Here is a 12,031-nt window from a genome sequence, read left to right on the forward strand (position 1 = left end):
AAGCTGCTTCCTTGGATATTAACCAAAATTACAAGTTCAAAGAGGCCACCATCCCATTACATGGGTTAATTTTTCCTGATTATACTTTAAGTCCTACGAAATGGTGATTTACTTTACTTTCTCATTAGATGTGATGATTAAGTCACCTTGGAAACTGCCATTTTCTTTTAGGAGACAGTCTGCTTTTGTAGCTAATTAATAAGGTTTCTAAATATCATTTTATCTTTTTTTTTTAAGGTGGCTCTTTAATTGACTCTTAGTAAAGGTAAAAGTATCTTTTTGATAATAATCAGCTTCTTTCCAGTCTGCAGTAACTTAAGGGAGAAAATATCCCCCACTGTCGAACACAGCACAGTTGGAAATAGCTTCTCAGTTAATGAAAATACTCTGCTAGTTCCACACAACTTTTTAAATGACCTGAGTGAGTCATTAAGAAGTAAAGTGATACCTGATTGAGAGGTAGAAAAAAAAGAATGGAAAATTCTGTCAAAAGGAATATACTTCAGATTAAAAGAGAGTGACCTCCGCAAGGCTGGGGGGAGTGCGGGGCACACAGCTTCCTGAAGCCTCTTCCCTTCCGTCCTTCAGCGTTCCTGCCACCTCCCCACCCAGCAGCAGACGCCATCCCAGTTCACCTGACTGGTCTCCCTACCAGTAAGTTACCCTGTTCAGCCAGGTCGAAGCGAAAGCACAGAATACACTGGATTACATGCTCAATGCTAAGAGGAAAATACTTTCCACAGGCCATTAAGTATCATAAACGGAAAGGACGTGAGTCAGCAATCTTCAAGAAAGGCTGCGTTCATTACTGACAAAAAAGGAGGGACTGGAGTGATAGTTTACCCGAGAGCAAAACCAAAACACTTCTCACTCATCTTGTTCATTCAATGGCTAGACATTTTACTCCTCAATTTATCACAAACACCCTGGAGAAGGAAATGGCAACCCACCCCAGCATTCTTGCCTGGAGAATCCCATGGACAGAGGAGCCAGGTGGGCTGCTGTCCTTGGGGTCGCAAGGTTGGACACAGCTGAGCAACTGAACACTTACCGCAAACAACTACAGGAGTTCTAAGGTAGCATTTTTTTTAAATAAAATATCTTCCTTAAAATGATACAAATAAACTTATTTACAAAACAGAGAAAGACTTAGAGAAGGAGAATGAACTTATGGTTGCAGGCTGGGGCGAGAGAAGAGGGTGGATAGTTAGGGAACTTGGGAAGGACATGTACACACTGCTGCATTTACAATGGATAACCAACAAGGACCTGCTGTACAGCACAGGTACTCTGCTCAGTGTTATGTGGCAGCCTGGATGGGAGGGGCGTTTGGAGGAGAATGGAAACATGTATATGGATGGCTGAATCCCTTCCCTGTTCTCCTGAAACTATCGCAACATTGTTTGTTAATCAGCTATACCCCAATACAAAACAAAAGGTTTTAAAAATATATCTTCTTTAACTGGGCTTCCCTGGTAGCTCGGCTGGTAAAGAATATGCCTGTAATGCAGGAGACCCCAGTTCAATTCCTGCGTTGGGAAGATCCCCCGGAGAAGTAGCCTACCCACTCCAGTATTCTTGGGCTTCCCTGGAGGCTCAGACTGTAAAGAATCTGCCTGCAGTGCGGGAGGCCTGGGTTTGATCCCTGGGTTGGAAGGATCCCCTGGAGGAGGGCATGGCAACCTACTCCAGTATTCTTGCCTGGAGAATCCCCACGGACAGAGGAGCCTGGCGTGCTACAGTCCATGGGGTCATAAAGAGTCAGACACAACTGAGTGACTAAGCGCACACACACACACATCTTTTTTAACTAGTTATTAATGTCAAATCTATCATCTTCTTAGTAAGAGAAGAAACAGGACTGAGCCTCTCTAACTTCTTCTTTTGCTCACTGGTACATGTCAGACAAGGCTGTCCTGCCCGCCTCCCTGGACCAGCCACACCCACAGGCTCTCCTTTCATCACTCAAGTGATGCCAGCCCCATGGGTCAAAGGGCTTTTGGTGTTGGAAAAGCTTTCAGAGAAGGAATATTCCTACACCTTCTCTCCCTACAGACGTAGAAGAGACTGGGGTGATGAATTTACTAATTTATAATAATCAGTTAACAGATTCTCATTGGCAATTTATCTGAGAAACACCAAGTATTTAACAAAGCATGCTTTGGGATTTTACCAACAGGTATGTTCTCCCTGAAGAAACGTAAGCCAATTAATCCTTTTCCAATTCAATCAAATAATTCCAGCTTTTGAAGAACTGTAAGTATGCCTTGGGTTTCTTTCACCAGTGAATTTAAACCAAATAATCTTCATTTTTAAAATTCGAAAAAAAAAAATGCAAAGTCTGATAGCACCTCTCACAATGTGACCAGGTGATAAGATTTACAGCCAAGTGGATGGCAAACAATTTTAAAAGGTCAGCAAAAGAAGAGGTAAAAATTTAGAAGATGTTATTAACAAGAGTCATGTCTGTCCCCACATGTATAACAATTCAAATTAAAATGTTTATTAGTTTCTATTAACTTGCTAGGTATTCCTGAAAACTATCAGTAAGAAATAATTTAAGACTATATTCAGACACATCACGGGTTTCCCTGGTGGCTCAGATGGTAAAGACTCTGCCTGCAATGCAGAAGACCCGGATTCAACCCCTAGGTCAGGAAGATCCCCTGAAGAAAGAATGGCAACCCACTCCAGTATTCTCGTCTGGAGAACTTCATGGACAGAGGAGCCAGTGGGCTGGGATAGTCCACAGGATAACAAAGAGTTGGATATGACTGAGCGATGAACACACACTATCCAGACACATCCATCAAAGTCCTCAAAATTAAAATTTCAAGTACCAAAATACAAAATGTCAGGAGAAAAATAGGGATTAAGAAACTAATGTTTTCACTAATGCTATTATCAGCAAATTAATCAACATAATTATCCAGGAAGTGTCAACAAGTTCCTAACTACACTCTGATTTGTATCTTCAATACTGTGTATTCTTGAAAGAGCTTTACCAACAGAACCCTATTTTCTTTCTCCATCTGCTTTAACCATTTGGCACAGTGAACAAAATCCACTCTGAAAACATTATTAATACCTGTTTCTCTTTTCAAAGAAGGTCTTTTTCTTTTAAAAAGAAAAAAAAAAGAAAAAGAGTATAGAAGTAGGTCATCCATGAAACTAGTTTTCAGAAAGCACCAGCACATAATACTGGCTTCAGCCCAGGACACTCTCTCCCCCAACCTCAAATCCCACTTTGCTTAAGAGCAGCTAAGCACCTTCCCAGAGTATCCAGTGATTCCCTCAGTGCTGCAGTCCCCACTAATAAGTAAAAGGATGACCAAAAAACCCTACAGTGAGGCTGTGGGGACCAGCACGTGAACACAGCCTCCCTCCCCTGAAGGCGCAGCAGCCTCACTGCCTCGTGCCATGGCCCAGTCTCAGCTGTATTCAACCCTTGACTACCAGACAAACCCCATCTATTAAGTCACAGAGGACACAGGAGATACACTGGAAGTCAGCGAGTGTGGGTCTTTAAAAATGGTGGGAGCATTAACTGTCATGAAGAAAGACACTGAGTCTCAGACAGCAAGTCCTGGGCTGGCCAAAAAGTTTGTTTGGGTTTTCCTGTAACATCTTGTGGACAAACCTGAACAAACTTTCTGGCTAACCTAATACTAAAAAAGTATCCACTTAAAATAGTGACACTTAAAAAAACAAATAAATAAAATAGTGAAACTTATGATTAAAAAAAAAACAAGTTAAGGTGTCACTTACCCTGGCTTCATTCTGCTGAAGTTTCTCCTCCATACTTAAGGCTGTGGGGGAGTCCAGGAGGGCAATCTGAAATGAAACCACAAAAGACAGAGGCAATGAGTACACACCGGTAATCTAGAGGAAGGGTCTGCCCTGACGCTGTAAGCCATCAAAAACCACCACAGAAACTATTAAACAGAGGTGAAAAGTATGTTCCCACACCTCCCTAAGAGTGTTAGTCACCACGAAATCTTTAATCCACAGGGTACATGCCTCGTAATATTCAAAAAACCACAGCATCCTGGTAAAACTACGTTTGCAACACCAATCAGCAAAGACAAGGAAAGAGACCAACACGTAACAGGCTGACATTTTATCAAAATCAAACACAGTTTAAATCCCTAGATCCTGAAAGACTCTTCCGTTTTGAATTTGCACCGAGTACAGGTTCAAAAGGAGGGGTCATTCAACCAGAGGTTTCTGAGATTTATCCACACTGATACGTGCAAATGGCCCTCCTTTATCACTACTGCTGGGTCACACACTGTTACAGGAAGGCTGGGCCACAGTCTGTGTCCATTTCCTTATCTGTGTTGCAAAGATGCATATGAGAGTGATAAGCCCCACAATCAGGTTCTCCCTTGCAAGGCAGAGGCGGGGGAGCGAAACACAGCCAGGCAGGGCACAGAAGGGGCTCTGACTGCATTCGTAACTCGCAGCCCGAGAGGCAGGAACACAGGGCTCCAGACGAGGCTACCTGAGAGGAAACCGCAAGGGGGTCTCCCTCCCGCTCCACCTCTGCAGGCCGAGGGCAACCTGTCTCACCCGTTCTGCTACATAATTGCGCGGTTATTCTGGTCATATGCAAGTGTGCTCATGTTGCTTTTCAAATATAAACAGCATGAACACTATTCTGAATATTGCCTTCTTCATCTCACAATCTATCTTGGGAAAAATTCAGTGCAAATAAATCTATTTTATTCTTTGTAACAACTCCAGTTCCACCGTACAGCACTCCACTGTGCGGTTATTCTACAATTTATGTCCACAACTTCCTCTTAATGGACTGGTAGTTTTTTCTCATCTTCTGCTTTACCAGTGACGCTACAGTGACTTTTCCTATACCAGCCGCCTACAGTACGCATGGCAGTATCAACAGAATAAATTCCTAGAAGGGAATTTGTTAATCACCTATATACACGACTTTTTTTTACTGTCTCTCCTCCACAGAGGCTTTCACATTTCCTTGACTACCTGGTCTGCTTTTGCCCATCTTCACAAACACCCCATCACCTAGTTTTACTCTGTGACCCTCCCTGAGATGTTGTCTACCTTGAAAGTTTACACATAGTGACACTTTTATTATCCAGCTATTATTCAAAGTTTATCTGCAACTTCAGCTACACAAATGAGAAACCCTTTCTCCTTCCATCTTCTCTAACTCATTGCCTTCTTTGCTTCCTGGACTGTTCCTGCCTATTTCTATGTTGTTCATTTTCTTGCTATCTTTGGAGACATTTAAGAGAGAAAAGTTAATGGACATTCTCTCTCTGCCAAACTCAAAGCAGAAGTCTGAAAAGATGCTTTAAATATAACAAAAGAGAACATGTGAAAAGAGAAGATATACAAACGCTTGACTTCATTAATCATCGGAGACACGGAAACTACAATCATTCTGTGATGCCACAAAGCCCCATCAGAATGGCCTATGATGAAAAATAGAGAACGCCAGGTACTGGCAAGGACCTGACGCAACCAGAACTGGCACTTTCATATACTGATGGTGGAATACAAGTTGGTATAAAAACCTTTAAAAATTATTTTGCAGTTATCTGTAAACCAAACATTATGTATCCCTTCTGACACAAATACCACTCTTAGGTATAAACTTAACAGAAATGAAGCTGGATGTTCACAAAAAGACACATACAAGACAGTCCACAGCAGCAGCAATAGCAGCAAAGGGAAAATCTCCAAAGCCCATCAAACAGAACGGGTGAGCTGGTGCACACGCGTGTGACGGAGCGTAGCACAGCGATGCTCAGACGCGGATCCGAACCCACACGCTCCACCGTGCAGGAACCTCACAAGGCCTCAGACGGAAGCTGGTCACGATCATCCGGGGCCAGCGCATCCCCGCCGGCCGCGTGGGGCCCCCCAGTCTGTCCTCTGTTCTGTCACGTCTCCGCTTGTCCCTCAACCCTGCTGCCTGCACTGTCACCTCCCCAGGCCGTACCGCAGCCCAGCACCCTTGCACGTCTGCAACTTCATGAAACGGGTTTTTTGTAGGTCTGTGTTTTGCAATTCCATAAATTTGCTCTTACATAAAAGCGAGAGCAAGAGTACGTACCACATGATTACATTCATATAAAGAACAAAAAGAGGCAAAACTAAAAGCTAACCCTGCCTGAAGAAGTCAGGACAGAGGGTACCCTTGAGGGGAGGAGCAGGCGGGTCTAGGAGAGGAACGTGAAGAGAGTTTCTAGGGCACTGGGGAACATTCTGTTTCCTGATAGCATGCAGGTCAGATGGGTGAATACAGCTTGTGAATATTCACAGCTATGTACAGTCAGAATGGGTATCATTCTTCAGTGGAGAGTCCACATGGACATATATATACATATATACCACTACATATCTATCTGTCTATAATCTATGCAACGGAAGCAGATACGTGTCAGAATCTTTCGCTGTATTGAAACTGTGCTTTTGAAACTCTGATACACATGGCATTTTGCGTTGGCAAATTATTAAACATAAAATTATTAAAAGCAGGAGCTTTTATCTGACTGTACTTCAACAACACAGAAATGGAGCTCTGACTTGAACAGCATTTTCAATGAACCACAGCAGCCATCTGGAACAGGATACTGTAGGAAAACAAGAATGTCACCAAAAGATTTTATACAGAGATTTTTCTAATGAGCGCTTAAGAACCTCTGCTTATTTTATTAAGCATCACAAACTTAATTAATTTTGGATAAGCCTGTATTGTCTCACAACAATTTATAGCTTCACGGTGCAATAAATTACTTTAAATTGGACTCGTTTTTATTGTAATGTATTGTTTATCAGAGTTCTTCACTGTATCCTAAAGTGGACAACAATCCATTCCACCCTCACCCCCAAAGCTACAGTAACTAAAATAATCCTTTAATGACTGTGGTGGTCTTCGGCCATGAAAGAAAAAGGCAACCGAAGATCACAAAGGATAAGGTAACTGGCGTACACGACACTTCTGAGACGTTCCTCAGACAGAATGTGCAAACGTTTGAATGAAGTTTCCCTGTTGGTGTGATAAGGCTCCTTTCAAGGACTTCCTCGGTTTAACGTTTAACAGGCTGATCTTTCTTTTCCTTCACTCTCATGACTTACTAAATGTTAACTACAAGAATGTTCCAAGTCCTTCCCTTCACACGCAGTAGTCTGGGTAACTCTATCAAATCACCTTTATATGTTTACCTCAGGCAAATATTTTTAAAACATGGAAAAAAGATCCCAATGACGTAGTATATAAATGAAAATGACAGCTGTGGCTGGCGTCATCAGTGATTCGAGCGTGGTAACGTCATGAGCTGCTGGACTCGTCATGCTGAGGCTTCCACGCACACACAGGGAAGTTCCACACCAGTAAGCACAGCTAGGACCTCCCTGGTGGTCCCAGGGTTAAGACTCTGAGTTGCCAGTGCAGGGCGCAAGGGTTCGATCCCTGGTCAAGGTACTAATCCCACACTCGAAGCAGCACAGCCAAAGATTTAAAAAAAAACAAAAAAGAGTACAATTATGTGGAGCTATTTTTAGGTGCAGAGATCAGCTCCCAGCCCACTCCAGTCCCCCAGTTTAGAGGACAGCAATTCTTGGGGCTTTCAGGACGCGGGAAACTCTGTGAGGCTCTTGGCCTGTTGAGTCTCATGAATCAAACTGCTCACAGGATGCCAAGGGCTTCCCCATGCTCCTGGAGGGAAAGCTGCTCTGAAGACAGCTCTGTGCATTTGAAGAAAAGCTGGGTTCTTTTTTTTTTTCTTTTAATGATACACTTCAGACATCCATTCATGAGTTAGGAAATGGGGAAAATGTATCTCGTTTTGTTGGGGGGTGTTTCTCTTGGCCACATCATGCAGCATGTAGGATCTTAGTTCCCCAACCAGGGACCGAACCCATGCCCACTGCTTTGGAAGCACAGTCTCAATTACTCAACCACCAGGTAAGTCCCTCTTTATTTCCAACTCCACTTTAACTCGAGTGTTTTAAAAAGTGATCCTGACTTTCTCTCATGACTGTGTCTAAACCAACCAGCACGGATCACGCTGTGATCACAGAACGTAGCCTGGTACACACACCATGCACAAGGCTACAGTGAAAAGGACAAGGCTGCTTCACAAAAACCCCAAAGGATCCTGAAGGGAGGCTGTTTCCGCCATCACGTGGGGGCCCAGGCCCATCACCTCAGCCAGGCCACGGGGATGTCTCCGGGTCCCGCATCACTATAACCATTGCTGTAAGGAGCAGTACCAAACAGAGGCCCAGAAAGGGGCTCATATGAGTCTCTCACTCTGTTAAAATACATCTTCAAGTCATAAAATGCTTTGGCAGAATTTTAAACATTGCTCCAAGCACCTCAATTCCCTTCCACTAATGGAGATTATGCTGCTAACCCTACTGCATGCTAAATTTCCATCCATAATTGATAACTATTAGGTAGTTAATCATCTCGGGTTTAGTGGATAAAATCTTAAGCACAGAGCATATAATGAATTTGAAGGCCAACGGGAGGGTGATATTAAGGAGAGACCGGGCTAACTCACTCAAAGCTTTACTTAGCACTTATTTACTCGAGTCAATATGACTCCGAGATGAGTGTCTCATTAAGATCCAGAAATAGATGCCATTACTCAAAGAAAATTACTGGTAAGTCTCAGAAAAGAGCCAACCTGATTCCCCTGGGCAAGCAGCGTCTTCAGCCTGGCTATCTCGGCGCGCAGTTCACGGATGAGCTTGACGTTGGCGTCCTCGTTAATGGTAGGCTTGTTGATGATGTTTTTGGCTCTATTTGCATAGCGAAGAGTACTCAGGGTTTCTCCATAATTGACATCAGCAGGTGAAATGGCTGTGAAGAATGAATTCAAAAAATAATTTATCCAGCACTCTGTTTCATTTAACACAAAGTTGGTTTGTAATTTAAAAGTCAGATTAACCCCAGGTCGCTGGATAGACTAAATATTCATTACTGCAGTCGTGAATATTACAAATTATCTGGGACTCATAGGAAAGGTGCCCACTATGCCAAATTAAATGCCATTTCACTCTTCTTAAGTTTAGAATCAGCCATCTAACCAAATCTAAAACGAGACTGGAAACACTCCATTGCCGCTTAGGGAATTTCCTCTGTTGAACATATAAAGAGAGGATTTCAAGACTATTTACACTTCTCAAGATAAAGCAGAAATTTAAATCCTTTTAAAAGAGTTCTGGCAAAACCTACCACCTATGAAAACCCAGAGTGTGATAACTTTTGTAAAGAGTCTGTAGATCAGCTAACGCTCTTCCTCCCAAAGCTTTGGTTGATCACATCCCCACCTCAACCCCAACAAACTTGAGAGCTAAAGTGACTACACAATTGCATCTGTGGTGCACACCCCTGGGAAGACCCCTGGCCTCCACAGGGACTGCATGGCTCGGGCAGGAGGAGACATGGAGACAAGAAAAGGCGGGGGGCAGCTGGAAGGGAAATTCTCAACAGTTATCTCCCCCTTGCATATTTTCCCCTCTGTTCTGCTTCTTCCTGTTAATTAGTGAAAATATGGATGTATATTATTGTTATCATATATATCACAATTTTTCCTCTGAATTCTTAATCTTAAAATCCTTATTTTCTGCTTTTAAATAGAAAAATAAAGTTGGGTTATTTCCAGTTGATGTCTAGAGTTGGCAGAGTTGGAAGTTTCTGTCCTCTAAGTACAACTGAGGATCATCCTGCATGGATGTCAGTTTGCATAACCAAAGAAACGGCACGTTAACGTAACCAGGAAGAGGGGAAAGAGTCAGTAATACCATACTGGATCACAGTAAGCACTTTTCTTCAAAATAGAAAAGTTGTGTTGTTTTTTTTTAAAGAGGTGCTACTTCCTAATGAAATACTTTAAACTTAAAATAGCCACAATCAATTCACATGAAACACTGTATGTTGAGAAGAAAAACAAAAATTCTTACTGGCTATCATGATAGTCTTAGAGTTTCCGCCGAGGCTGTCTTTCAACAACCAAGTCAAAACAGAATCCCTGTAAGGCACAAAAACTTGCTTCTTCTTTACGAGAGGGTTTGCTGCATCCTGAGATAAATCAGCTGCAGGGAGAAAGAAAAGGTGGGGGAAGGCAACGACAATTATTAAAGGTTTTTTTGTTTTTTTTCCTCTTGAATCTGGCTTCAAAAAGCCTTGAAGCTATTACTCTAGTCTGTAACACAAGCATTAAGCCTAAGCTCTTCATGCCACCATGGCGCACCGGGAGCGAGAGCAGGCAGGAGGCAAGTGTGAATCTACCTAAGGCAGAAATGACGTTTCCCAGCGTCACGAGGGACTTGTTGATGTTGCCCCCTTCCTTCAGCCGGACCCCGGTGGCACCAGTGGCGTCCGCCCGCTCACTTCCAGCAAGGTCGACCAAGTGGATCTTACTCACGGTTTCTGAAGGCATTTCAGAATCAAATTTTGCCTATGGTGAAATAAAAATGCAAAATGGAAGAGGTATAAAGAACGCCAATATATATAACATTGTGTGTTTGTTTTTCTTCTGTGTCATTCACATTTATTAATCTTCTCTCCCCAACTAGATTATTATTTCTTAACAGAAACAAAATCTTATACATCCTCATTGATAACTAGCATTGGACTGGCAACATATTTAGCAATCAAATTATTTTTGGTTGACTCTCTTTTTTCAACTTTTATTTTATATCAGAATATAGTCAATTAATAATGTTGTGATAATCTCAGGTGCACATCAGAGCACCTCAGCCATACATATACATGGCTCCATTCTTCCCCAAACTCCCCTCCCATCCAGACTGCCACATATGTTTCTGTGTTTATAACATAAGTTCAAGGGCTTCCCTCATAGCTCAGTTGGTAAAGAATCTGCCTACAATGCAGGAGACCTGGGTTTGATCCCTGGGTCGGAGAGATCCTCTGGAGAAGAAAATGGCAACCCACTTCAGTATTCTTGCCTGGAGAATCTCACGGACAGAGGAGCTTGGCAGGCTACTGTCCACGGGGTCACAAGAGTCAGACATAACTTATGAACTAAACCACCAATACAAGTTCTAATTATTTCCCACTCCTCACTGTGATCTCTCAGGGTACATTTTTTCTTAATTTTGTTGTTTCATTGGGCTTCTTCCTGATCACAATAATTATACTGGATACAATAGAAGCCGACCATATGTAAGTCTTAAACTTTCTGAAGAACCACGAATTCCATTATCCAAATCACTCAGTCATTCAACAAGGGCTGAAGGGAGAAGGAAGCTAGACCCTGAGGGGCACTCATTCCATAAAGAAAAATGTAAGTACACAAATAATTAGTTTTGCTCTCACCTAAAATCTTGAACAAGACAAGTATAATGGCTTTCCAAAATATGATAGACAATTACGTGAAAGATCATCCAACCATTATTTGATGTTAAAATACAATTTGTTTCACAATTATAAAATAGCGAAAATCTTAAATACTGTATTCTTTGATTCCGAATTCTACCAAAATCTTACTTTCCCAAGACTTTTAACCCATGTTTTACAGTCTGAACCAAAATGCCAAGAAGAAGTTACTGCATTTTGCTACAAAAGCAAGCCTCTTAGGAACTAGGGATGGCCACATCCTAATCCACATTAACCAGAAAACAGGAGAAAAACTAGCAAAAGTAATAAAAGATACATTTCTGGAGAATTTATCAGGAGTTGTTCCAATTGACCTTGGAGAATTTTTTCATCTTCTTTGCTCTCCGATCCCCCTCATGAATTATGCTAAGTCTTCCTACCTGACATGCACAATGGTTAACACAGGCCAGACTCCCCCAACACTTTCAGGCTGATTGGTTTCACTGGCCTTGTGTTAACATTATTTCCCGAGTCATTTCCACGTGTGTTCTAAACGCTCTCCACCTCCAGATCAGAACATTAATACTTAAAAAACATCCCTTGTGCTTTAATATCATTTTAATGATCACAATTAGCATTGTGGGGTGAGTTCCACGGAGCCATAGAGGACCACCCACCTTAGACCACTCAGGGTGA

General features: G+C 42.3%; 1 protein-coding gene across 3 annotated transcripts in view; it reads right to left on the reverse strand.

Moving 5' to 3' along the window:
• The window catches only part of KIF16B (kinesin family member 16B), a 294,681-nt gene that overhangs the window by 221,892 nt on the left and 60,758 nt on the right, over positions 1–12,031 (reverse strand). For 2 of the 3 annotated variants that reach the window (XM_052650604.1, XM_052650603.1), the window contains exons 8-11: positions 10,286–10,454; positions 9,958–10,089; positions 8,679–8,854; positions 3,769–3,834 (exon numbers count right to left, since the gene is read on the reverse strand). In XM_052650604.1, coding sequence (XP_052506564.1) covers positions 3,769–3,834; positions 8,679–8,854; positions 9,958–10,089; positions 10,286–10,454 — 543 coding nt within the window. Of the gene's footprint in view, positions 1–3,768; positions 3,835–6,542; positions 6,618–8,678; positions 8,855–9,957; positions 10,090–10,285; positions 10,455–12,031 lie in introns of all 3 variants that reach the window. The other variant, XM_052650602.1, reaches the window with a different exon arrangement.

The sequence above is a fragment of the Budorcas taxicolor genome, chromosome 13 (assembly GCF_023091745.1).
Source record: "Budorcas taxicolor isolate Tak-1 chromosome 13, Takin1.1, whole genome shotgun sequence".
NCBI lineage: Eukaryota > Metazoa > Chordata > Mammalia > Artiodactyla > Bovidae > Budorcas > Budorcas taxicolor.